We start from the raw sequence: 24,570 nt of genomic DNA, 5'->3' as shown, positions 1-24,570 counted from the left end.
AGAGTCCATGTCAAAGCCAAGAGCCCACAGCGGAGCGAAGTTGCCTTGGAGGAGGAAGCGTCACAGTTCTCTGTGACAGAACAAGAGGACTGCCCCGCCCCTTTCTCAAAAGGGGCATCATAGGGAGCAGAACTGGCTAGAGCATCTCCACCATCTTCCTTCAAGCACGTGGACTGACACCCAGGCCTCCTGGTGTCCTGACACTGCAGGCTCCTGGAATATACCTCCACCAGCAGGCAGGAATCTGTCCTATTCCCAGCAACCACTAGAGGCACTGCCTGACCCTACTGCGGCCACAAGCAGAGGGACCCCAGGATTCTCAACTCTGTTACCTTGTCTCACCTCCCCTAGGAAGGAGAAGAGTGCTATGGTGAGTAGAGATGATCCATGAGACCCAAGCTTTATCTTACTGCAAACAAAATCCACATTAAAAAAGAAATAAGAATTTCCACCCACAATTTTATTATTACTGAAAGCATTTGGAATGAAGCAAAGGATTTAACAATATATATAAAAATATACATTTTTTTTAAAAATCGCAAGTAGACAATAGATTTATGGAATTATTTTTCTGATCATCCAGAAAAGATAGCAATAGTAAACTGCAGTTGGGTGAGACCAGCCACTGGGCCATGAGACCTAAGCAGCCCTAACGCTGCCTGAGCTCTCAAGAGTAGAAGAAATGCTTGACAAACAGAGGGAGGCTGTGGGAGGGCAGCAGGACAGCCCCACCAGAAAACCAGAGCCCGAATGGGCTGGGCAGGGCCAGGGCTGAGGTATCGGAATGCAGGAACAACCAGGAACCCCGTGTGGGTTGAGGAGACATGCCAATTATTCTGGCCTGGAGAGGAATTACCAGGACACAAGAACTCAGACCATCTGCAAGCAAGCTCCCTTGTGTGTGTTCACTTTAAATCAATTCGTGTTTAACTCACTGAATGAATACGTGGGTTTGGGTGGGAATCATCCCTGTGTCTACGATCATCTCAAGGAGACCAGAGAAGGGAAGGCACAACCAATCAAAGCAGTTTCCCCAATTAAGCTTAAGTGCCCACCAGGATGGGTGCCGGCTACTAGGGCTTCAGGGAAAGCAAAAGCCATGAGGCCCAGGCCCTGCCCCAGGGAGCTGGCGCTCTAATACAGTGAGAGGCACTCGCTCAGAAGACTGTGCCTTGTGGCTCATGATTGGATGTGGGACAGAGTAACAGGATTGTTTCCATGTATGTGGACAATTAGGATAGGGTTAGAGAAATCCTTGTGATTTGAGATGGGCCTGGAGGGACAGGTAGGATATTGACAGGCAGAGATGGAAAGTGTGTGGGCAAAAGCTCCCCAGGGCCTGTGCAGCAGGAGTGGGAGGTGGCCTTCCCAGGAGGGTTTGGAACATACTGGCAGCTACGGGAAGTGAGGTTGGAAAGAGAGTGGGAGCTGGAGGCCAGGCCAATGCAGGGCCCCAAGCATACTCACTTATTCTTTCATTCACTCAAGAAAAATGTGTGGAGTGCAAACCCTCCACCTGGTGCCCCTCCAGGTGCTGGGCACACAGGTGAGCAGGGCAGCCCCCACCCCCCAAGGCTGGCATCGCCTCCCTGGAGAGTTCTGAGTGGGAGCGCCCCATGCTCAGCGCTGTGCTTCCAGGAGCTCCTGCCAGTTACGAGGGAAGTGGAGGCTGCAGCCTGGTCTTGAGTGAGGGCCAGGCCCTGCACCAGGTGTCACAGCCGGGAGGGGTTACTTCACAGGACAGTGAGGTCAGCAGGATCAGCACAGGGACCCCCTTACCAGGCCAGCCATGTTCCCCACAGCTGACACTGGGGAAGAAATGTCCCCATCAATGTCTGGGATGGAGGGACAGGAGAACAGGGCTTAGAAAGGAGAAGGGAGGCCAGGAAGCAGGAGAATGAACCCCTAACCCTTCCTCCACCGCCCTCTGCTGCTGGCCCGTCACTGGTCGAGGTGGTCTGGGGATTCACGCCCAGTGCTCCTCTGCTCTTCTTGCCTGTAGTCATCCTCCTCCTCTGTCTCTCTGGAAAGTTCTCTTAGCTGCTCTGGTGGCTCCTCATAGGCTGCCCGGTTCCTGCAGGGCAGCAGGGGACAGAGGGGAAGGATTTGCTCTCAGGTGGACCCTCAAGGGAGCTGGGCCTCATGTGCATTACAGGAAGAGCAGCCTCCAGACCTCCTCCCCACCCACCAGCTGCAGAGGACACTGGGCTGAAAGGCTGGGCTGAGAGTAAAGGTGCCACAGACTTGTTCCACGCATGAGCTGAGGGGGTTACAGGAACAGGCTGGCTTTACCAGCCCAGGAGGAACTGGCCTCGTGACAGGGGCTCCAGGCCACACTTGGCTGTAGTCATGCCACAGGAAGCCCGGCCCTGAGCTCCCAGACTGGAAAACCACAGGACTGGGAGGCAGGTCCTGGGGCTGCAATGCACATTTTATGGCTTGGACAGGTCATTGTTTCGTCAGCACAAAATGGGGGTGATATACCCCAAGGGGTGCTGCAAGTAGAAGAGGCTGTGAGGAATTGGGAGGCATATTTCCAGTCTCCCCAGACCCTTCCAACAGGCTACCAGCCCAGACACTCACGGCCTTGCATCCTCCTTGTCTTCAGTGTTGTCGTCCTTCCCTCGGCAGCAGCAGCAGTAGATGATGATGCCAATGATAATGAGGGCTGCAACCATGCCCACCGCGATGCCCACATACAGGGCCACGTTCATGGAGGCTGCAAGAGGACAGAGCAGCTGCACTTGCCGAGCTTCTAAGCTAGCTCCGGGACTCCTCCCAGCCAGGGGAGCAGCAGCTACCAGCTTCTGGTAACACTCCATGAAAGGCATGGTCTTGGAGGAATGTGACCAGCCATGGCCCAGGAATATTCTTCAGGATGGAGGTGCAGACAGAGACATATGGACCACTTCACATCTTAACACTTTCCGGGCTACCCTGGCTCTGCAAAAGTCCTCAGGTGTCAGCCCGGCCAGCTCATTAAGCTAGATTTGGTGTCTCACCCCAGAAGGATGTGGTCCAGACTCTGCGGCAGCTGCCCTGGGCACTTCCTCCATGCCCACCGAGTGGTTCCTAGGCAGGTGGGACTGACAAAGCCTCTGAGTCCTAGAAGTCAGTCCTAGGTTCCACTTCCAAACACCAGTGGAAATGGACTGGCCTCAGAGTGAGGGGAGCCTGGGACAGAGTCATCCTGCCTAGGTCACCACAGCTAACCTGCAGGTGTGTGGCCCTGGAGGTTCCCCTATTCCTCCTCACGGTGGTCTCAGCTGACTCTCTGGACCCCCACCAGTTACCCTGTGGCGTTTGTCAGCCCTCCCCCTGCAGGCTGCTCTTACGAGATCTGACGGCCACCGTGATGTTGCAGAACTGCGTCCCCTCCTCATTGCTGGAGGTACAGATGTAGTAACCCGATGTGTCTGTGGAGATATTCTTCAGGGAGACAGGCTGACCTGAGGCTGCAGGGGAAGAAGAGTCAGGGTGAAGAGAGGCACTACAGTGGAGTGGAGACAGCCAGGAATGGGAGGTCTGGACTCCTTGGGAAGCACAACCTCTGCCACTGAGCTTCTCCAGGCCGGAGCCCCATGTCCACCTCCAGGGCTGCAGGACGCTTAAACCAGGCAGGGCCCACAATGTGAAGTGCTCAGAATTCAGTCAGGCACCCTGGGTTTGACACCTGGCTCTGCCACTTATTAATTTGTCTTTAGCAAGTAACTCAGCTTCATTCAACCTCCATTTCCTCATCTAAAATCAGAAATAATAGTACCTGCCTCACAGGGTACTTGCAAGCATAAAATGAGGTACTAATAATAAATATAAGCCCACAACAGAATGCCTGATATGTAGTAAGTGCTCAGGAAACATAATACACATTATGTATTACATGAAAATGCTTTCTAATCAGAAGATATTATTACTTTTATGATCTTCAGAAACCAAATCTCTTAGCTTAGACTCATATGAAAGAAGCCTTTGGAAATGAAAAACTCTGATCTCTGGATTTCTGCCATGAGAGAGGTGTGTGGGGTGTATGTGTGTGTGTGTGTCCGTGTGTTATGTGGTGTGTGTGGTGTGTGTGTGTGGTGTGTGGTGTGTCAGTGTGTGTGGTGTGTCAGTGATGTGCAGCGTGTGTGTGCTGTGCTCTGTGAGAGTAGTGTGTGTATGGTATGTGGTGTGTGTGGCATATGTGTGGTATGTGTGTATAGTGTGTGTGATGGGAGTGTGATGTGTGGTGTGTGTATGTGGCATAAGGGGTGTGTGTGATATGAGATGTGTATGTGGTGACTGGGTGGTGTATGGTGTGCTGTGCACTATGAGAGTGGTGTGTGTGTATGTAGTGTGTGGTGTGTGTATAAGGAGTGTGTGTGCTGTGTGTGTGTAGTGTGTGTTTTGTGTGTGTTTCTGGGTTGTGTGTGGTATGGGGGTGGTGAATGTGTATTTGTGGTGTGTGGTGTGTGTGTGGTATGTGAATGTGTGTAAAGTGTGGGAGGTATATGTGTGTGGTGTGGGGGGCAGTGAGTGTGTGTGGTGTGTGTAGTGTGTATGTGTAGAGTGTGTAGTTTGTGTGTGTGGTGTGTGGTGTATGTGGTGTGTGTGGTGTATGTGGTGTGTGTGGTGTGTGCTGTGTGTGTGGTGTGTGTGGTGTATGGTGTTTTGGGGTGCCTGGGAAGTATATGTGTGTGGTATGGGGGGCAGTGTGTGTGTGTGTAGTGTATGGTATGTGAGGGGTGTGTGTATGGTGTGTGTAGTGTGTGCGATGTGTGTAAGTGTGTGATGTGTGTGGTGTGTGTAGTGTGTGTGGTGCACGTGGTAAGTGTGTGATGTGTGTGGTGTGTGCTGTGTGCTGTGTGCGGTGTGTGTAATATGTGTGGTGCCTGTGGTGAGTGTGTGATGTGTGTGGTGTATGTAGGGTGTCTGGTGTGTATGGTGCATGTGTGATGTGTGTGGTGTGTGTGTGGCATGTGTAGTGTGTGGTGCGTGTGGTGTGTCTGGTGTGTGGTGTGTGTGTGGTGGTGTGTGTAGTGTGTGTGGTGTGTGTGGTATGTGATGTGTGTGGTGTGTGTAGTGTGTGGTGCGTGTGGTGTGTGATGTGTGTGGTGTGTGTAGTGCATGTGGTGTGGGGTGTGTGTGTGGTGTGTGTAGTTGTGTGGTACATGTGGTGAGTGTGTGTTGTGTGTGGTGTGTGTGTGGCATGTGTAGTGTGTGGTGCGTGTGGTGTGGTGTGTGTGTGGCAGCATGTGTAGTGTGTGTGGTGTGTGGTGTGTGATGTCTGTGGTGTGTGGTGTGTGTAGTGTGTGGTATGGTGAGTGTGTGATGTGTCTGGTGTGTGGTGTGTGATGTGTGTGGTATGTGGTGTGTGTAGTGTGTGTGGTGAGTGTGTGATGTGTTTGGTGTGTGGTGTGTGTGTGTGGTGTGTGTAGTGCGTGTGTAGTGTGTGATGTATGTGGTGTGTGTGGTGTGTGTATGGCGTGTGTGTGGTGTATGGTGTTCTGGGGTGTCTGAGTGGTATATGTGTGTGGTATGGGGGGCAGTGTGTGTGTTGTGTGTAGTGTATGGTATGTGAGGGGTGTGTGTATGGTGTGTGTAGTGTGTGTGATGCATGTGGTGTGTGTGATGAGTGTGTGATGTGTGTGGTGTGTGTAGTATGTGTGGTGTGTGTGGCGAGTGTGATGTGTGTGGTGTGTGTAGTGTGTATGGTGCATATGGTGAGTGTGTTGTGTGTGGTGTGTGTGGCATGTGTAGTGTGTGGTGCATGTGGTGTGGTGTGTATGTGGCAACGTTTGTAGTGTGTGTGGTGAGTGTGTGATGTGTGTGGTGTGTGGTGTGTGTGTGGTGTGTGTAGTGTGTGTGTGGTGTGTGTAGTGTGTGTGCTGCATGTGGTGTGTGTGGTGTGTAATGTGTGTGGTGTGTGTGGCGTGTGTAGTATGTGTGATGTGTGGTGTGTGGTGGGTGTAATGTGTGTGGTGTGTGATGTGTGGTGTGTGTTGCATGTGTGGTATGGGGGGTGGTGAATGTGTGTGCTGTTGGGGTGGGACGGAGGCAGACTGTCTAGACTCTTCCTCTACATCTGCCGCCACTTGAGCAAGCCATTTAACTTCTTTGAGCTGTAGGCTTCCTTTGGAAAGTAGGAGTGAAAACACCTGATCCTCCTGAATCGAAGAGAACGGACCAGAATGTCTCATGGAAGACCTTTCCCCTCAATCTATCATCCTATGAATTTCTTCATCTTGAAAGCAAGAGCTTTGTGCTTGGGCATATGTATATGTCCTGCCATCCAAGATGCTTTGTTATAACTGCTATTTTGAGAGGAGCTGGAGACCTACCTCCTCTAATTTTGCTGCAGAGCCAGCCTTGCCTGATCCCTGCTGCCACCAGGTGGTTACACGCCATCCCTAAGAGACGCTCTAAATTGTAAATACGATCCTGTCACTTCTCTGTTCAGACATTTCAGGGGCTGCCCAGCAACCACTAGACGTAATCTTCAGTAACAAGTCCAAGCTTCAGGTCACAGATCTGGCCCTGTCAATCATACCAGCTTTGTCTCTTGCCACTTGGTGCTAGGGGCAAAACCAGGGGAGTTGTCCTCTCTCCGCCCCACCGTCACTTTCTTGCAAGATTGCATCTCAAGATTTTCCTTCTCCGGATGTGCTGCTCAGTACACATCCTCAAATGTGATGTCCTTTCATCCTTCCAGCAATCCTCAATATTTCAATCTCCAATTCATGGAGTTAACTGGAGGCTTAAAGAAGTTAAGTGAACTGCTCAAGGTCACAAAATTAAGAAATTATAAAACAGGAACAAAAATCCTGTTTCAGGTCTAGAACTCCCTGGAGCCATTGATAATTTTCTTTTAAAAATTTGTGGCCGGGTGCATTGGCTCACGCCTGTAATCCCAGCACTTTGGGAGGCCAAGGCGGGCAGATCACTTGAGGTCAGGAGTTCGAGACCAGCCTGACTAACACAGTGAAACCCCGTCTCTACTACAAATATAAAAATTAGCCGGGCATGGTGGTGCGCGCCTCTAGTCCCAGGTACTTGGGAGGCTGAGGCAAAAGAATCGCTTGAACCTGGGTGGTGGAGGTTACAGTGAGCTGAGATCGCACCACTGCACTCCAGCCTGAGCAACAAAGCGAGATTCCATCTCGAAAAATATATATATATAAATAAAATTTTGTATGATAAAAGCAATGTATGCTCCTTATAATAATTTATAAATGATATAAAACTATTATTTCAATTCAATTCAATACAGAAAATCTTTAGCTGCTGATCACAGCTATAAACGAGATGAAGAGGGTCCTTGTCCTCTTGGTGTTTCCAGTCTCCCAAGGAAGACAGACATGAAACAATGGTGGTTACAGTTCAAGATGGAGGTACTATCTGAGCTTATGGCAAGGGGTTTTAATCTCATCCAAATGGCCAAGGAATGCCTCTTTAAAGAAGAGAGAACAAATAAAAATCATTCATAATTCCATCACCTATAAATAACACTTCGATTTGGTGCTATTTTCTTTCAGTCTTTTCACTTGTACTTTCTTCAAATTCTTCCCTTGACCCCCAGGACACTACTCTCTGGATGCTCATTCTTCATAAAATGTGTCCCCTTCTATCCTAGAATTCCACGCCTCAGTATGTTTTCTGGAACATTGTTTACATGTGATATTAATATGCGGCATGGAGCAGGAGTCCCTAAAAAGCAAGTTTAGGAATCACTGAGTTAGGGTTAAGTAATCTTTCTAAGGGCAGCACTTTCAGAGCTCCTACAATGCTGTTGAGCACTGGGAACTTCTGACAGCGGGGTGTGGTATTCATGCTCTCATTTGCTAAATGAATTGCATTTGTTATTTTTAAGAGGCATCTTGAAGGAACACACTTTAGGAAATGCTCTATGGCCCTGGGCATGCTTAGGAGGTCTAGAGCTCGTAACAGATCCCCACCACTTAAGAGTGTGAAGCTCGGACTCTGGGTTTAGTGTAGGCAGCACATTGCAGACAGTCAGGACTTTTTTAGTTGTCAGAGTCCAGCTTTGAGCTCTAGGCCTTGTTTAGGGTGGGGAACATGGGGTTTCCTAGTCCAGTGAGTCAGCGCTATCCTCCCCCAGTTCCCTGATGCAAACCGTGTGCACTGGAAGCTGCTAGGATGAACCAGTGCAGGTCTTGTGCCACAGGACCTTCTTTGATTCCGAGTTGGGGCTCCCAAGCCCCTTTTCCTTCGGAAAGGGACTAGTAATTTCTGATATCCGGAGAAAACTAATGTTTCCGCTGCAGTGGCGACACCTTGTGGTCAGAAAGGGGAATGCACAGGACGGTCATACGCTTCCCACGTTCCTCTGCTCCAGCTGTGGAGAGATTCCCCTCAAGAGAACCTCCGGTCTCACCAAGACGCTAATGTCACGTTGACAAGATCTAACGTTTCCGCATCCCCCCAACCCCTACCCAATCCCGTAGCTTGTCGACAAGCCCCTGCTGCCACCTCTCTCTCACAAAGGGCCCTCACGATCCTCCTTGGACTGGTCCCCACCCTTCACAACCGCCTCCCCTTAAGTGCTCCAGGCCCCAGAACTACCCCCTCCCCCACTTCCTTGATATCCAAATTCCTGTTTCTTCAGTGCATGAAACTCAGCTTCCTGGGACACAGCTTACAAAGTCTGTTCAGAGTTATTACACATGGGATCTCCTCTCATCCTCTTCGCAGCTTTTGGGGAATCCCAGTTTTTTTCAAAGGGCAGTACTAAGGGTCAGAGAGGCTGAGAGTGACTCACAGCTCCAAAGTGGAGAAGTCAGGACTTCTTGTTTCCTGATTCTGGATTCCCTGTTCTTTTCACTGCTAGCTTGTTTCCACTGAGGGTTTAGTCAAAGGAATGAATCTCTAATGTTGGAAATTGTCTTCAGATGTAGGAGAGCAGAGGTACCCTCCTCTCCAAATCGTCCACGGTGGACTGAAATGTTTTAAAAGCCAGAAATAATTTGGGCTGACCCACAGAGGAAGCAGAATTAGCAGATTCTTTTTATTTATTTTTTGTTTGTTTGTTTTGTGTTTTTAAGACAAGATCTGGCTCTAGTGCCCAGGCTGCAGTGGCACCATCTTGGCTCACTGCAACCTCTGCCTTCCAGGCCCAAGGATCTTCCCACCTCAGCCTCCCAAGTAGCTGGGACTACAGGCACACACCACCATGCCAGGCTAATTTTTGCATTTTTGGTAGAGACACGGTTTCACCATGTTGCCCAGGTGGGTCTCGAACTCCTGTACTCAAGCGATCCACCTGCCTCAGCTTCTCAAAGTGCTGGGATTACAGGCATGAGCCACTGCACCTGGCCAGAATTGGCAGATTCTCCAAGGCTCTGCAAAGCAGAGTGGAAACGAAGGCTTTGAGAACTCTGCCCTCACCCCGCAATGTCTCCAGATGCCAGGGCGTGTTGTTACGGACATTAACCATATTCTTTTCTGTCACCCGCAGGTCCCCATTCTGACTCAGCAAATCTTAATTAGAGACAGGATAAAGCTTTCACAAATTAAAGCTTTCACAAATTAAAGACGCAATTCTCTTTTCACCTCCTTTCCTGTCCTCAGGATTCTCCCTTTTGCATAATGAAAGAACTAAGTTTTGGCTTCTAACAACCAGAGGAGTCTCCCTGTGGAGGCAGGAGAGAACTGCAGCTGGGCTGTCCCTTTGTGAGGCTCCTCAGAAGGTACCCGTGGCTTACAGGGCAAAGACGAACCTCCCTAGCGTGACGCACAGGCTCTTCATGATTTCTCATCACTGTGTTTCTTAACAAGAGTATCTCCCACCATTCCTACACCTACACACGCACCCTACCCCTTAGCCACACCAGACAGTCATAATTCCTTCCTGTTCTCCATGCCAAGCCTCCTCATCCTTGAGGACCCAACTCAAATAACAGCTAATAACACTTAGCATTAAATGAGTGCTTACTGCCTACCAGGCACTAGTCTCAATGCTTTACATCTACTTTTATTTAATCTTCACAACCCTATGAAGTAAACACTAGCATTGTACCCATTTCATAGACATAGAACCTAAGGCACAAAGAAGCTGAGTCACTTGCCAAGGTCATACAGCTAACAAGTGTCCGAGCCAGGAGTCAAGCCCATGGCATGCTCTTAACCACTGTCGACTCCAATACCCACTCCTTGGAGAAACCTTCTTTGATCTTCTTATGCATCTTCTGTGTTACATCACCACTGGGTATAAAGCTATTATAGCATCTGCCACCTATAACATTCAGCTTTGGGTCTCCCTATACACACTTTGCTGGAAAGAAGATCAGACACTACCAGTGTCCACAGCACACCTACCGTGACCATGGCTGGAGTCACTAGACTATTCATAGGCCAGAGAGAGGAGGCCACAGAGCCCCCGGAGAGCTGCCAGGTGGTTTCAACAAAAATTCCAGACACACTCGATAAAAAGTTGCCAACCAGAAATACGTAAACACAACTAGAAGCTTGTTGAAAACCTACACTACATTGACCTATTTTAAGTTAGGTCGAGTGGATTCTACTAACTGTTTTTTTTTTTTGTTTTGTTTTGTTTTTGAGACAGAGTCTCGCTCTGTTGCCCAGGCTGCAGGCTGGAGTGCGGTGGTGCGATCTCGGCTCACTGCAAGCTCCGCCTCCCAGGTTCACGCCATTCTCCTACCTCAGCCTCCGGAGTAGCTGGGACTACAGGCGCCCGCCACCACGCCTGGCTAATTTTTTGTATTTTTAGTAGAGACGGGGTTTCACCGTGTTAGCCAGGATGGTCTCGATCTCCTGACCTCGTGATCCGCCTGCCTCAGCCTCCCAAAGTGTCTACTAACTTTTTTAAGAAGTCGATTTGCCCCCAAACGAGTGATAAAGCTCTTCCTGGATTGAGTGCACCCCCAATGTGTGCATCCGTCCGGCTGGGCTTATCCAGGACACCAGATATTCTTCCCCCGGGTCCTCACCCCCACCCCCGGGCACCTCATCTTCTCAGAAGAGCTGTGTGCCCTGCTGGCTTTGCTTTCCACCTCTGGCCTCCTTTTCCACCTACACTGAACTGAAAGACCTCCCAGAAGCTAAATCGGATGGACACCTTTCAGGCCTTGTCTTTCTTTTTAAAAAATATTTTATTTATTTTATTTTATTTTACTTTATTTTATTATTTTATTTTATTTTATTTTATTCATTTTATTTTATTTGAGGCAGGGTCTCGCTCTGTCACCAAGGCTGGAGTGCAGTGGTGTGATCATGGCTCACTACAGCCTCGACCTCCAGAGCTCAAGCAATCCTCCCACCTCAGCCTTCTGAGTAGCTGGGACTAAAGGGTGAGTCCTGCCATGCCCAGCTAATTTTTTAAAAATTTTGTTTGGAGACAGGGGTCTCACAATGTTGCCCAGACTGGTCTTGAACTCCTAACCTCAAGTGATCCTCCTGCCTCAGCCTCCCAAAGTGCTGGGATTATAGGCATGAGCCACGGCACCCAGCAAGCCTTGTCTTTCTTGATCCTCAGGAGCAGGGGTGGGCACTAGGGGCCCTGGGACTCCACCAGGGTATTTCCACACCCATTGGCTCTGGGTGTGGAAAGGACGGTAGGATTTTTATATAGCTCTTTCTTTCTTTTTTTTTTTTTTCCAGTTTCCTGACTGAAAGGTCCAATACCAAGCTGCCCAGTACAAAACTGGTCTCCTGGCAACTATAGCTGAATCCACCATCGCCTCCCCTAAGAAGGTGGGACCCTTACAGCAACATGGTGCTGTAGTTGTGTGGAGCCATAAAACGGTGGTGTGTCTGGGGCAGCGGGGGTCCGTGACGGCTGAGAGGGACCGGCCTGGATAAGGAATGGGAAAGTTAAATTCCCCACCTTTGCGTGGAGCCCCCGAGTTAGACTTGGGGTCTCAAATGTATACTTCAGGACACAATCAAATTAAAATCCTACCCATGCTTTTGCACAGAGTGCTTATCAGGGCATGTTCATCCAAGAGAACTGAGGAATGAGGAACAAAGAAAACAAGTTAACATTTACCACGGCTTCCGCTACGTGCTTTACATGAATCATTTTTGTTTCTTGCCAGAACCTATGAGGTAGGTATTATTATAAGAAACCAGTGCTGGCCGGGCACGGTGGCTCACGCCTGTAATCCCAGCACTTTGAGAGGCTGAGGCGGGTGGATCACCTGAGGTCAGGAGTTCAAGACCAGCCTGGCCAACATGGTGAAACCCCGTCTCTACTAAAAATAGTGGTGGCACCTGTAATCCTAGCTACTTGGGAGGCTGAGGCAGAAGAATCGCTTGAACCTGGGAGGAGGAGGTTGCAGTGAGCCGAGATCGTGCCAACTGCACTCCAGCCTGGGCCACCTGGCGAGAATCTGTCTAAAAACAAGAAACCAGTGCTTAGAGAGGTGGGGATATGGGGATAGGGATGGGGTAGGGAAGCAAGCGGCCTTCAGGGGGATCTGATCGGTCAACCCGAGTTGCAGCCCCTAGCCAATCAGCTGCATGTGCTGCACTTTGACATGGGGAGCCCGCCTTCCCTACTGCCCCCTTACCTGGCTGGGCCAGGGGCTGCTCCTGATTCAGGATGTTGTACCTCTTCCAGCTGTACTGAGGGGTTGGTGAGCCCTCCTTTGATTGGCAGGTCAGCTGGATGTTGTTCCCAATTATGGTCTCTCCCTCGATGCCGCATTCTGGTTTGGAGGGTGGCACTATATAGAGGAGAGACCAAAGAGAAGGCATGAGGCAGGTGGGGCTTGGTGACAGCCACCCACCCCTCCCCACCCCCCCCCCCACAAACATACTGCCTTGTTTGTTCACAGGCAGAAAACTCCATAGTTGAGTAGTGAGATGGAATGCTATAAAACCAATTCACCCCAATATGGCCTCAGTGGTCTGTCACCATCACAAAGGAGCGGTACATATGCTGGGAAGCATTGCGGGCCTGCAGTAGCTTTCCAAGGCATGGCCTCATGTGTGTTCTAGTTTACAGTCATGGGATTTTAAAGATAGCGGAACATGGCCGTTAGAAAGATGAGGTTCGAGATGAGTTTGAGACCAGCCTGGTCAACATGGTGAAACCCCATCTCTACTAAAAATACAAAAAATTAGCTGGCCGTGGTGGCACGCACCTATAATCCCAGTTACTCAGGAGGCTGAAGCAGGAGAATTGCTTGAATCTGGGAGGCGGAGGTTGCAGTGAGCTGAGATCGTGCCATAGCACTCCAGCTTGGGCAACAAGAGCAAAACTCTGTCTCAAAAAAAAGAAAGAAAAGAAAAAAAGAAAAAGAAAGAAAGATGGGGACATTGAGGCCCAGAGAGGACACTTGCTCATAGGTACTGGCAGAGCTGGGACTAGATCTCAGCTCTTATAACTCCAGATCCTGTGCACTCTCCACCAGCCCATATGAGCTCCTTCTGCCACTAATTCATTTGTGCCATTTTGGGAAAATCCTCACTTCCCCTCGACCTCAGTGTTCCATTCTGTAAAATTAGTGAACTACAAACCTGTTCTGTAAAGGGCCAGGTGGCAATATTTAGGCTTCGCAGACTACATATTGTCTTTGTTGCTGCTACTTTTTCTCTTTAAATAGTATGTTAGAAATGTAAAAACAGTCTGTGGGCTGGATTTGGTCCTAGTTTGCCTACCCCTGAACTAAGTGATCTCTGAAGCCTTCCACTCTTAACTTCTTAGTAATGTTCTTTCTGGGTTCAGCACCATCCTCCTCCTGTGCTTTGCAGATAACGTGCAGTTGCCATAAGCACGGGATGATGGGCGGACCCACAGGCAGCAGTAAAGTTATGTGCAGGGTGAAGGATGAGGACTGAGGGGACTCGAGCAGGCAGAGGGCGCAGAGGTAAGGAGAGGGAAGCCCATAGACTGGAGGTTACCCAGAACGGCAGCCACCCTCATCTCACAACCCCAACCCGATTCCCTGGATTTCTGGGAAGCTTAAGCCTGTGCCTTTCACTCAGCATTGTCAAGATACCATTGTGGAGCTGGGTTCATTCTACAAACCTCACTAGGTGCCTACTGTGTGTCTGACAATGCTGGGCACTTGGAGGACACAGTGAGTGGGTCAAGGAATCTAGTGGGGGCAAAAGACAAGTAGCTGAACAATGACCAGACAGGAGGCAAGGCTGCTGGGGCAGATAAGGCCTAAATACAGCCCGAAACCCAAGATCAGCTGTGACGTGAAGGAAGCATGACAGTAAACAAGGCCAGTGGTGGAGGTGGGAGTGGTGGTCGGAGAAAGAGGTGATGGTACTCCAGGCAGAGTGAACAGCATGTGCAAAGGCTCAGAGGCAAGAAGCAGCATGAAGCATGCTTGAGACTTCAGGTCGTGTCCTTGGAGGTGAGAAGGGGAGGACACAGAGTGGAGAGGGTTGCTCCTGGAATCCCTAGGTGGCAAGCCTGTCTCCTCTGCGTCTTTCTTTTCACATCCCCTTGGATGGCTTGCTTGCCCAATAAACAGTGCTGCCCATTCTATAATCCAGGTGCACGGTCGCTGAGCATCAGGAGTGCATTCTGATCTCGGCCCCACCCGGCAGCTGCTGAGAGAAACCCTTCCACACACACCACTCCCCTCTAGCCCAGCAGCCACAGTATTTCCTCTTGGAAAGAGCCAGGCTATTGTTGGGTGTGCCCAACATCTCCTGCTGCCATAGTGAGGGCTGGCCAGGTGTGGGGCAAGCATGAGGGAAATTAGAGGCCCTCCCTGATTGTCACTTTCCCTTGGATGGTTCCTAAACATAAGAGGTCCAAAGTTCAAGGCCGGGCCTCATCTATCCTGCACCAGACCCTGGGACTGGAGCTGTGTGGGGAGGGGGAGTCTGCGGCCTAAGGACCACTCTTACCAGCAGCCAACAAGCAGGTCCCCGGGGAACAAGAGAAGGTGAACACCACTTCCCAGGGGACCCCTAGGATGGGCTTGCTGAGCCAAGCTTTATCTCTTGAGCTTTTCAGAGGTATGGGAGCATCCCTCTCCACGCATCCAAACCATTCAGCCTTTTCCCAGGAATGCCTTGAATCAGAAGCAAAGGCTTTATTCCACAATTGGAGAGCGGGCAAAACACCAATCCCATCTGAGGAGTCCCAGGTGTCCCCAAAGTCACACCAAGTGTGCATGACTGACAGTAGAGCCTTTCTACAACCAGGGTTCTTTGGGATAAAAGACAAAAAGGGAAGAAAAGTAACTGAGGCCTACTGGCATCTACAGAGCACTCAAAGGCATCTGAATGCATCCAAAAACTGTTACAGCTTTGCTGAAACCACCATTTTCTAAGGGAAAACTGCTGAAAGCAAATCCTTAATTCTCTCCAGAGGCAGAGGTACAGACAATGGCAAAGAAGTGACCAGCCACTCCCAAAAAGATCAGCCTTAGGGCGGAATGTGTCAGTTCCCAGCCCCTAAACCCTCTGGCCTCACCCAGGAACCCCTGCTCTCACCCTGTCCAGATCCCTCACTAAGGTCTCTCTCCTCAGCCTTCCACCGTCAAAAACAGGTAGGACCTCCGATCAAACAGATCTTTAACAGATCAAATCGTCCTTCCACACATGTGGGGCCCGTGAGACCTCCGGGGGACTCGGTATATTATCAGTCTTACCTCCCCAGCAGAATGCAGATGTTACCTGAATATTCACTGGAGGAGCAGTGATAGGGAGGGAGGGGAAACGGAACCAGTCGGGTGCCAAGGCCTCTCCGAAGCCTGCGACTCCCGCTACAGACGTCAGGGGGCGCCAGAGGCCGGAGCACCGGGTCCCCGGTCCCGGAGCCCCAGTTTTCCCAGCCGAGACCGAGACTGAGACCACGCGTGCTGCCCCGAGGCGCGGGCTGAGAGGCCGCCGGGCTGGGAGCTTCATGCTCGCCTCGGTTTACTGAGGTCATCCAGCCCCAGTGGGCTGGCTGCCTTAAAATAGCCTAGCTGCAAAGCCATTAGGAAAGAAAACGTGTGTGTGAATGTTTATATATGTTTTTATTTGTTTATATATGTTTATATGTATATAATTTAAACTTGTTTCTTCGAGTGCATTAAAAAATGGGCTCTTTCTTTTCTCTGTGTTTTTTGTTTGTTTGCTTGCTTGCTCGCTTGCTCGCTTGTTTGTTTTGAGGCCAGTCTCTGTCACCCAGGTGGGAGAGCAGCGGCTCGATCACGGCTCATTGCAGCCTCGACCTCCCCAACTCAAGAGATCCTCCACCTCAATTTTTTTATTTTTTTTTTGTAGAGAGGAGATCTGGCTATGTTGCTCAGGCTGGTCTCCGCCTCGGCCTCCTAAAGTGCTGGGATTACAGGCGTGAGCTACCGCACCCGACCCTTCTTTTTTAAAAAAGTAAAACATTGGTTTCACCGAGTTCCATAATCTCAGATTAAATTTGTATCCTTCTGGCTGGCCCTGATTGGGAGGGAGAGGGATCAGCATTTATATAATGCTTATGTGGAGGATTTCGGGGGACTGTGCATTAATACTTCCATTGCCAAAAGGAAATGAGACCTATTTAAGGGACCCCTAACATACATATGTACGTGTGTGTATGGGATGTCTATTGTAGTATTGTTCATACAAAAAAATGTTAACAGCCTGAATATTCATCAGTATGGAACACTTGAATAAATCATGGTACCTCCGTGTGATGGAATGTATGCTGTTAATCGGTAGATCTGCATGTGCCGATCTGGAGAAATGTGCATGAAACAAGGTTAGAAAGAAAAAACGCAGAGTGATCTTTATAACATGATTCCATTTTTTTAAAGGAAAGAAAGGAAAAGAGAAAAGTATGCAAGAGTGTGTGTGTGTTGAAAGGACATGAGGAAAATATGGAATACCTACCTGTGTTGCCATTGGCTACCTCTCTAGGGGGTAGGGCGGAAGGAGACCTTAGTTATTCTTTATACAATGCTAGTTTGCATAGTTGTATAGTTGGACTCACTATAATGCTTTCAAAACGTCAGGCAACCACCTTATGCAATAAAAATATCTTAATTATTAATTAAATTAAATTTTAAAATAAATTTAATTTAAATTAAACATATTAATTAAAAATAAAATGCAATCAAATATGTAAAAGGAAGAAGGAAAAAAGATCTTTGTTTTGGTTTAAAGCATTGCTACCTCCCAGCAGTGGTGCCATTTCTTATATTGGACATAGACTAAGTGCTCATTAAATAACAGTTATTTTCCAATAACGATTTGACTTTGAGTCAGTTCCTTCCTTTCTCTGGGCCTCATCTACAAAATGAGGATATTAAAGTAGATGATCTTTCAGATCCTTCCCAAACTATAAATTCCAATAATAAGTCATTCCTATGAAAAGAATGTTATCTTGGGACACATTTCAAAGGGAGTAGAACCTGATTGATGGAGTATCTGTTGAGGGATGGGGGTGAGCAGATGGTGGCAGGAAGAATTTCTGCTGGGTAGCCAAAGTTACGGCAGGGAAAGATATAAGAGAATCATGATGTGGCCCCCTGAGCACCCAGTTAAGGCACAATGAGTCTTTGCAATAGGATTTAAGATTTTCCTTTATCTTTGTAATAAGTGTGGTATGAAAAAGAGGAGCTGGTGTGGAGGAAAGGACACCGACAGAGAAAGGGACCACTCCAAGTCGGCCTTCTCTGTCCTCGAGAACTGTTGGCCATTGGCGGAGAACTCAGAATAGTGTTTAGTTCCAAAGGGAGGAGCGGTCCCTCTGCTGAAGACAGCCTGGACGAGGTGAGGAGTCTTAGCTCCTTGTTGCTGCCTCTGGCTTCGTCTCAACACCTGGGCTCTTCTCCCTGTGCTGCCACCAGCCCACCCTCTTCCTACAACTCCTGAAAGACATGAAGACACTCACCGAGGACCAAGAGGCGGACACGTGACTTGGTGGTGCCCTCCAGGTCTGACATCAGCGAGACAGAACACTCGTAGGTGCCGTTGTCAGCCATGGTCAGCTGATCAATGGTGATGGAGGCATCGGACTGCTCAGCATTGCTGGATATGCTGACACGATTCTTATAAAGCTCACCATAGATGTAGTTTTTGTTTGAAAACTGCCAGATGACCACCCTTTCCTGGAGAGAGAAGAAATGGCACCAGGTCTTCACCCAAAGGCCCTTGCCTGGTGCTTCCAGCCTGCCCTGACTACCCTCATCCCCCAGTTTCCAGGGCCCAGAAGCACAGACCTGCCAACCCCTCAGAACAAATAGCTCGCATATGTGCTACCCATTTGTGGATTCTTGTATTATATATATTTTTTTAATTTATTTTTAAAATGAAAATATTGAAAGAAGTTAGGCAGTTCATACCGCAGTACACATGTGGGTGAATGGGTCCATCTGGGATCCCAGCACTTTCACCTCTTGTAATCTCCGGCATCTCTCTTATCCATTCCATTTTCTCCATAGCCTATCCTCACTCATTCAGTCTATCAGTATTTACTGAGCACCTTCCATGTACCAGGCATCATGCTGGGCAGCCAGCCTTGGCTGCCAAACCCACTTTATTTTCTTGACTCTTGCCTTTGGAATGTACTGATTGATTGATAGAATCATCATTTATCAAATTGTATGTGGTAATGGTAAATCACAGACTTTCAAGCCAGACTGCTTCAATTCAAATCCCCATCCTGCCATGTACTAATTGTATGACCTTGAGCAAAATGTTCCACCTGTGATTCTGTTAACTCTTCTGCAAAATGGAGATGATGACAATAACACCTGCCTCTCAGGACTGTAGTGAGAATTACAGTAGTAATATACACAAAGCAGTTAGGGCATTATGTGACATGTTAAGTTTCTAGAAGTGCTAGCCATTATTATAACTGAGCATCTACTAGGTGTCTGACATTCAAAGATGATAATTCACGAATTCTGCACCCAAAGAGTGATGGAAGTGATAGACAACCAAACCTTACAACATCTTGTGATTATCTCTAGGACCCCAGAAGAAAGTATCACTTCCAGAGTGGGAAGTCAGGGGAGGCTTCCTAGGAGAGGTGACAGTTGCATTGAATCCTAAAAACAACTAAGAATTAGCCAGGCAAAGGGCTGGGGGTATTGAGAAAGTAAGTGTTGGAGTAGGATAAAGGTGTTGGGCATTTCAGGCAAAAGAAGAACCACAGAGAAAGAATTAGATGTGGGAAGCAACATATCAACCCCAGTCATTCAGTATGAATGGAGGTAAGTGTGTGAGTGAGGGACTGGTGAGAGGGTGAGCTCGGGCAGGTAGCAATAAAGATCATAGCTGCTATTTATTGAGTGTATGCTATGCGCTAGGTACTAGCCTATGCACTTGGTATGTATTATCTCATGGAATCTTCACAACACCCCTAAAGTAGGTATATGATTATACTCATTTTACAAATGAGGAAGCCAAGGCACTAAGAAGTTAAAGGCCTCCCCCAAGTTCACATGATGTTTAAGTAAATGACAGGGCTGAGGTTCAAACCGGGCATTGTGGCTCCAGAGCCTGAAGTCCGGAGATTCTACAATGCCAGGTCTCAGACATCGTGTATATGGGACTAAACAGTTTGCATTTACCCTGAAGCGCTAGAGAGCCATGTATTTAGGAAGTCAGCTCTCAACACGGGATGGAAAGTGACTTGGAAGGAGAAAAGGGACTGGTTAAGAAATCCGTTTAACAATTCAGGTAAAAAATGATGGGTCCTCAGATAAGGTTGTGGCAATGCAGATGGAAAGAATGAAATGAATTTGAGGAGTATGAAAGTGGGGGCACCAATGAGACCATGAAGCCAGGAGAAGATCTGATGGACAGAGTTAGGGAACGGCAGACCTCCAGGGTAAGAGTTTTTTGGCTTGGATATTTGGTGATGTCATTTCCAAGAGAGGAAACACAAAGGAAAGGAATGTTTTATGAATAAACAATGTGTTCTCTTTACGTGTGGGGTGTCTGGAGTGTCGGTGGGAGATCCATCTAGGTGGAGGAGTCAGTAAGAGCCAGACAGGTCAGTTTAGCGCAACTGGGGATGAAGGTTTGGGAGCCAACGACATGTCGACGTTCACTGAGACATGGGCTAGATGAAGCCACCCGGGATAAATAAGTAGAGAAATGGCAAGTCACCAAGTTACTTCATTTGAAGGGTCAAGGAGAGGTCAGAGAGCTAAGAGGAAAAGCCAAGACAAGACTGCCAGAAAGTCAAGACAAGAAGACTCCAAGGTTGGAAAGTGGCTGCCGGTGTGAAATGCTAATGAGAGATGAAATAAGATGGCTGAATGAAGTGTACTGAATTGAGCGAAAAAAGAGGTTGCTGTTGATTTCTGTAGAGCATTAGGTATAGAAGCGAGACCATGATGGACAGAGAGAATGTGGAGACCCGATGTCAAGTCTGACACCTGTGCGTGCAGTGCGCTTTGTGCAACATTAGAATAAGGGGCTCTACAGCCTGTGCTGGGATACATGGCTTGGCTAATGAAGCACATACCCTTGTGCAGGGTGCAATCTACCCAACCACAGGCAACAGACCTGGTTGAGGCAGACAGCTCTTTCAGGAAGCTTAGCTGACAAGCGAGGGAGAAACAAGATGGGAGATGCAAAGGTGTCTCGGGCTGTGGATCAGTCCATGGATACCGGTCCTTCCCAGTTCTGCTCTTTTCTGATGCTGACTGGCTCTGCCCAGGACCCTCTGCCCACTAACCCTCCTCCCATCAAAGATATCCTAAGCTTCCCTCCCTGGACCTCCCCCAGGCTAGAAGACCTGCTAGGACCTGTCACAATAATCTCCTTGAGGGGCCGTATTTAAATCCCTTTCTCTATACTCTTGCAGGGTCTCAAGGCAATTGCCTGAAATCCTTCTAGAAGTAAGGGACCCAGCAGTCAATAAAATAACTTTAGTATCTACTTTAACACCCAGAAAACTGTCAGGCAGAGACCTCATGTCTGGCCTGCTAAATAAGTATGATGGCAAGAAAAGGTGCCCTTTCGCTCCTACAAGCTAAAGGCAGCAGCTCCCCTCTCTGGGATTTTACCCTGGGACTCTGGGAGCAGTCGGGACAGGTGGCTATGGCCCATCATGGTCCCTTGGTGTGAGAGACTTGCTCTCTTTCCCCATCCGTCCTGCCGCTCGAGGCCTTGAGTGTTCTAGGCCACCCCTTCTTTCCTGTTAGGGAAAAAGCTAAGTCTTTCCACTCTAAGTGGTCGGGGACCTAATGCTTATCTCTGCCAGGCACGTTTGCATTTTAAAAGAAGACCTCACTTTTAAACTTATGAATAGATGCTCTACTTCTTATAATTAAAGAAATGTTAATTTGATGATGAATGAGATGTTTTTTCACTTATCAGACTGGCAAATAGCGAACAGTTTGAGAATGCTCTGTGTTGGAGAAATAGGTGTCCTCACTGTTGGTGGTGAAAATAAAGATTGGGAGACATTTAATGAGAAAAATTTGATGTTATTTATCAAAATGTTTAATTCACATACCCTTTTTCACATGACCCAGAGTTTTAATAATTTATTATATATATGTATATAGAGAGAGGTACATATAAGGGTATTTATATTTATGCAGCGTTATTTGTAGCAGCAAAATATAAGAAACAAACCAAATGTCCATTCATGGTACATATAGTACCTTCATAAATTGAAATGCCTTTTGCAAATGTTGAAAAATGAGATAGATAAATATACTCATATACACAAAGAGCCCAAGATGTATTAAGAGTCGAATGCAAAACAGTATGTGTGTAGTATATGTAAATATACATATTCATATATGCAAATACATCTATAAAAACATATATCCATGCTTGTATATGCCCTGCCTGGGGGTGGAGGAAAGTGGGGGATAGAGGATGAGGGTGTGGGAAGAGGGTGGGTGAGACAGGAGAAGCAGGGATGGGAATGAGCCTTCTCAATGCACACTTTTTATGAGGTTTTGATTTTCAAACCATGAGATTATATTCTCTATTTAAAAATAGAAATAGAAAAAAAAAACAAAACTCCTCCACACTTCCCAAAAGAATCCAAACAGGAAAAAAACCCATAAAATTTGGCCTCAGAGCAAGGGCTGTGCTAATCAAAAGGAGTGACTGACGCGCATGATACAATTTAGGTCATTTGAGATTGGCCACCAGAAAGATATTTTAGGGGCAGATGACATTTTCAAAATAAAGGTGACATACTCTGGCCCTCCATGAGTCCAACATTCACTGCTCCCTCCCCACCCACTCCAGCCTGGGTGCTAGTGTTTATTCTATCATTTATGGAAAGACTTCATAGTGCTTTCCTTCTAAGAGGTCCTGGTCAGGTGATAATCATTCCCATGATGCCTGAACTTGTAAAGTATCCTTACCGTATGAGTGCGGAGAAGCTTATCCCATTGAATAAGTCCCTCTCGACTGGAGGTGGAAGTGTGGTAGATGCAGGGCAGGGTGACACTCTTTCCCTGCGAAGCCCGAAGAACGTCCTGCAGAGTTTCCACAGAGATGGCATCGACGGTCACCCTGACTGGAAAGAAAGTAGGCAGTGGAAGGGAAAAGTAAACGACACGGGCAGACATACCCACTCACTGCCCGCAGGACCACTGAGGGAATGCCCAGGGCTGTTCTTGCACCTCCAGCCACAGCTAGAGCCACCTTGGCCACCTTGGCCCTGGCAACCAGCTTCTCCTCCAAGACTGCAATGAGGACAAACACATGGGCCTTGGTCCACCTAACTCCACCCCACAGCATGATGAATTGCGTGGCCCTGAACCTCAGCCCTACTTCTTACCAGCTGTGTCAACTTGTCCGAGCGTCAGTTTTCTCATCAATAAAATAGGAGCTCTAATACTTATTTCCTTGAGTTATTGGGAAAATTAATGGAGGTACCATGTGTAAGTATTTTTATTACTCCCTGGCACATAGAAAACTCTCAATAAACATTACCTGCCATCGTTTTGGTTGTGATGATGATGTATTCTCTCATTTAACAAGTATTTATGGAACATTTGTATGTGGTAAAGAATTTTATGAATAAGATTATATCGAGGTAAAGAGATGGACCATATTTTCACAGGAGTTTATCTCGTATAAGTTTGTCAGAACAAGGTTAGGAAAAAGAATGTGGCCACACTAGCATATTTTATCACACATGCTCTTGCCACGTGATGTTGACTCTCCTCCCTCAGGAGGTGGGGTCTGTGTTCCTTCTCTTCGAGCCTGGGTGCACCTGTGACTCCAGTGTAAGGGATGTTATGTGGCTCTGAGGCCAACTCATAAAAGGCCATTCACTTCACCTGGTCCCTTGCGATGCTCACCCTGGAAAACCATCAACATTCTGAAGGGAGGTAAGCAGCCACATGGAAAGACAGGTGTCTGTGTTTGGGACACCAACTGAGGTCCTTTGCCTACTTCAACTCCCAGACATGGGAGTGAGCAAACCCAGCCACCTAGCTGTTGGAACTGATGCTGAGGGGTGCAGAGTTGAGCTACCCTGCAGATCCCTGCCCAGATTGAAGACTCAGGAGTAAAATAAAAATTGTTATTATTTTAAGCACTGAGTTTTGGGGTGGTTTGTTATACAGAATAGATGCTTGGCACAGAGAGCCATGTGGATCCCAGTGGTGAGAACTTTCCAGGCAGAGGCTAAGCAAGAGTCAGGCAGGGAGGCAGGAGTCAGCTTAGTCTACTCACAAGGAACAGCAAGGGAGATTGTGTAGTGGGAGGGAAGTGAGTGAGGAGGAGAGATGAAATGGAAAAGTTGTGGAGGTAGGGGTGGTCTCAGATTGCATAGAGCAATGTAGCCTTTATTTAGGACTTTGTATTTTGCTCTGAATGAAGTGAAAATGCCCTGGAGAGATTTAAGCAGAGGAAATATATTTGACGTACTTTTTTTTTTTTTTTTTTTTGAGAGAGAGTCTCGCTCTGTTGCCAGGCTGGAGTGCAGTGGCTCGATCTTGAATTGCCTCCTCCCACCAGGTTCAAGTGATTCTCCTGCCTCAGCCTCCCGAGTAGCTGGGATTACAGGTGTGCACCACCACGCCCAGCTAATTTTGTATTTTTAGTAGAGATGGGGTTTCACCATGTTGGCCAGGCTGGTCTTGAACTCCTGACCTCAGGTGATCCACCCACCTCAGCCTCCCAAAGTGCTGGGATTACAGGCATGAGCCACCATGCCTGGCCTGACATGCATTTTTAAAAGATCATTCTGGCTAATGTGGGGTGAACAGATAGAAGTGGGGTGGGGAACAAGAATGGAAGCAAGGAAATCATGCAAGAGTTGACTCAATAGTCCAGATGAGGGCTAATGTCTTAGACACAGGTGATTGTGGGGAGGTGGTGAGAAGTGATCCAAACTGGAATCTATTTAGAAGGTAGGGCCAATGGGATTTGACTGCAGGCTAGATTTGGCGTGTTAGAGGAAAACAGGAGTCAGGAATAGACAGAAGGATTTGGCCTCAGCAACTGGAAGAATGGAGTTGTCATTTACTGAAATGACAACAGTTAAGGAAGGAGGAAGTTTCAGGGGGCAGATCAGGAGTTTGTTTGAGGACTTGCAAAGTTTGAGATGCTCCTTAGACACCCTGGTGGAGGTGGCAATGAGGCAGTTATGTAAGTCTGGAGTGCCACAGAGGCACGGAATGGAGACTCAACTTTGGGAGTCACCGGCTCTCCATCAGTTAAGGT

General features: G+C 48.1%; 1 protein-coding gene across 1 annotated transcript; it reads right to left on the bottom strand.

Moving 5' to 3' along the window:
• Positions 1 to 439: 439 nt before the first annotated feature.
• GPA33 (glycoprotein A33) lies at positions 440 to 22,620 on the bottom strand. Its single transcript, XM_034939645.4, has 6 exons — positions 22,257 to 22,620; positions 17,804 to 18,020; positions 12,528 to 12,683; positions 3,336 to 3,455; positions 2,584 to 2,719; positions 440 to 2,074 (listed from the first exon to the last, which is right to left on the bottom strand). The coding sequence occupies exons 1-6, from the start codon at positions 22,461 to 22,463 to the stop codon at positions 1,942 to 1,944; spliced, it is 969 nt and encodes a 322-aa protein (XP_034795536.3). The 5' UTR covers positions 22,464 to 22,620; the 3' UTR covers positions 440 to 1,941.
• Positions 22,621 to 24,570: the final 1,950 nt, after the last annotated feature.

Source organism: Pan paniscus, chromosome 1 (assembly GCF_029289425.2).
Source record: "Pan paniscus chromosome 1, NHGRI_mPanPan1-v2.0_pri, whole genome shotgun sequence".
Taxonomy (NCBI): Eukaryota; Metazoa; Chordata; class Mammalia; order Primates; family Hominidae; genus Pan; species Pan paniscus.
The sequence above is the reverse complement of the archived record's forward strand: the minus strand, read 5'-3'. Positions and strand labels throughout refer to the sequence as shown.

Coding starts and splice junctions, on each gene's coding strand:
- GPA33 (XM_034939645.4), bottom strand. CDS start 22,463: ATGTCTGCCCGTGTCGTTTACTTTTCCCTTCCACTGCCTACTTTCTTT. Junction 3,456..12,527: donor GCAGCCCCTGGCCCAGCCAG/GTAAGGGGGCAG, acceptor CTTCCCCTGCAG/CCTCAGGTCAGCCTGTCTCC. Junction 2,720..3,335: donor CACGGTGGCCGTCAGATCTC/GTAAGAGCAGCC, acceptor GTCCTCTTGCAG/CCTCCATGAACGTGGCCCTG.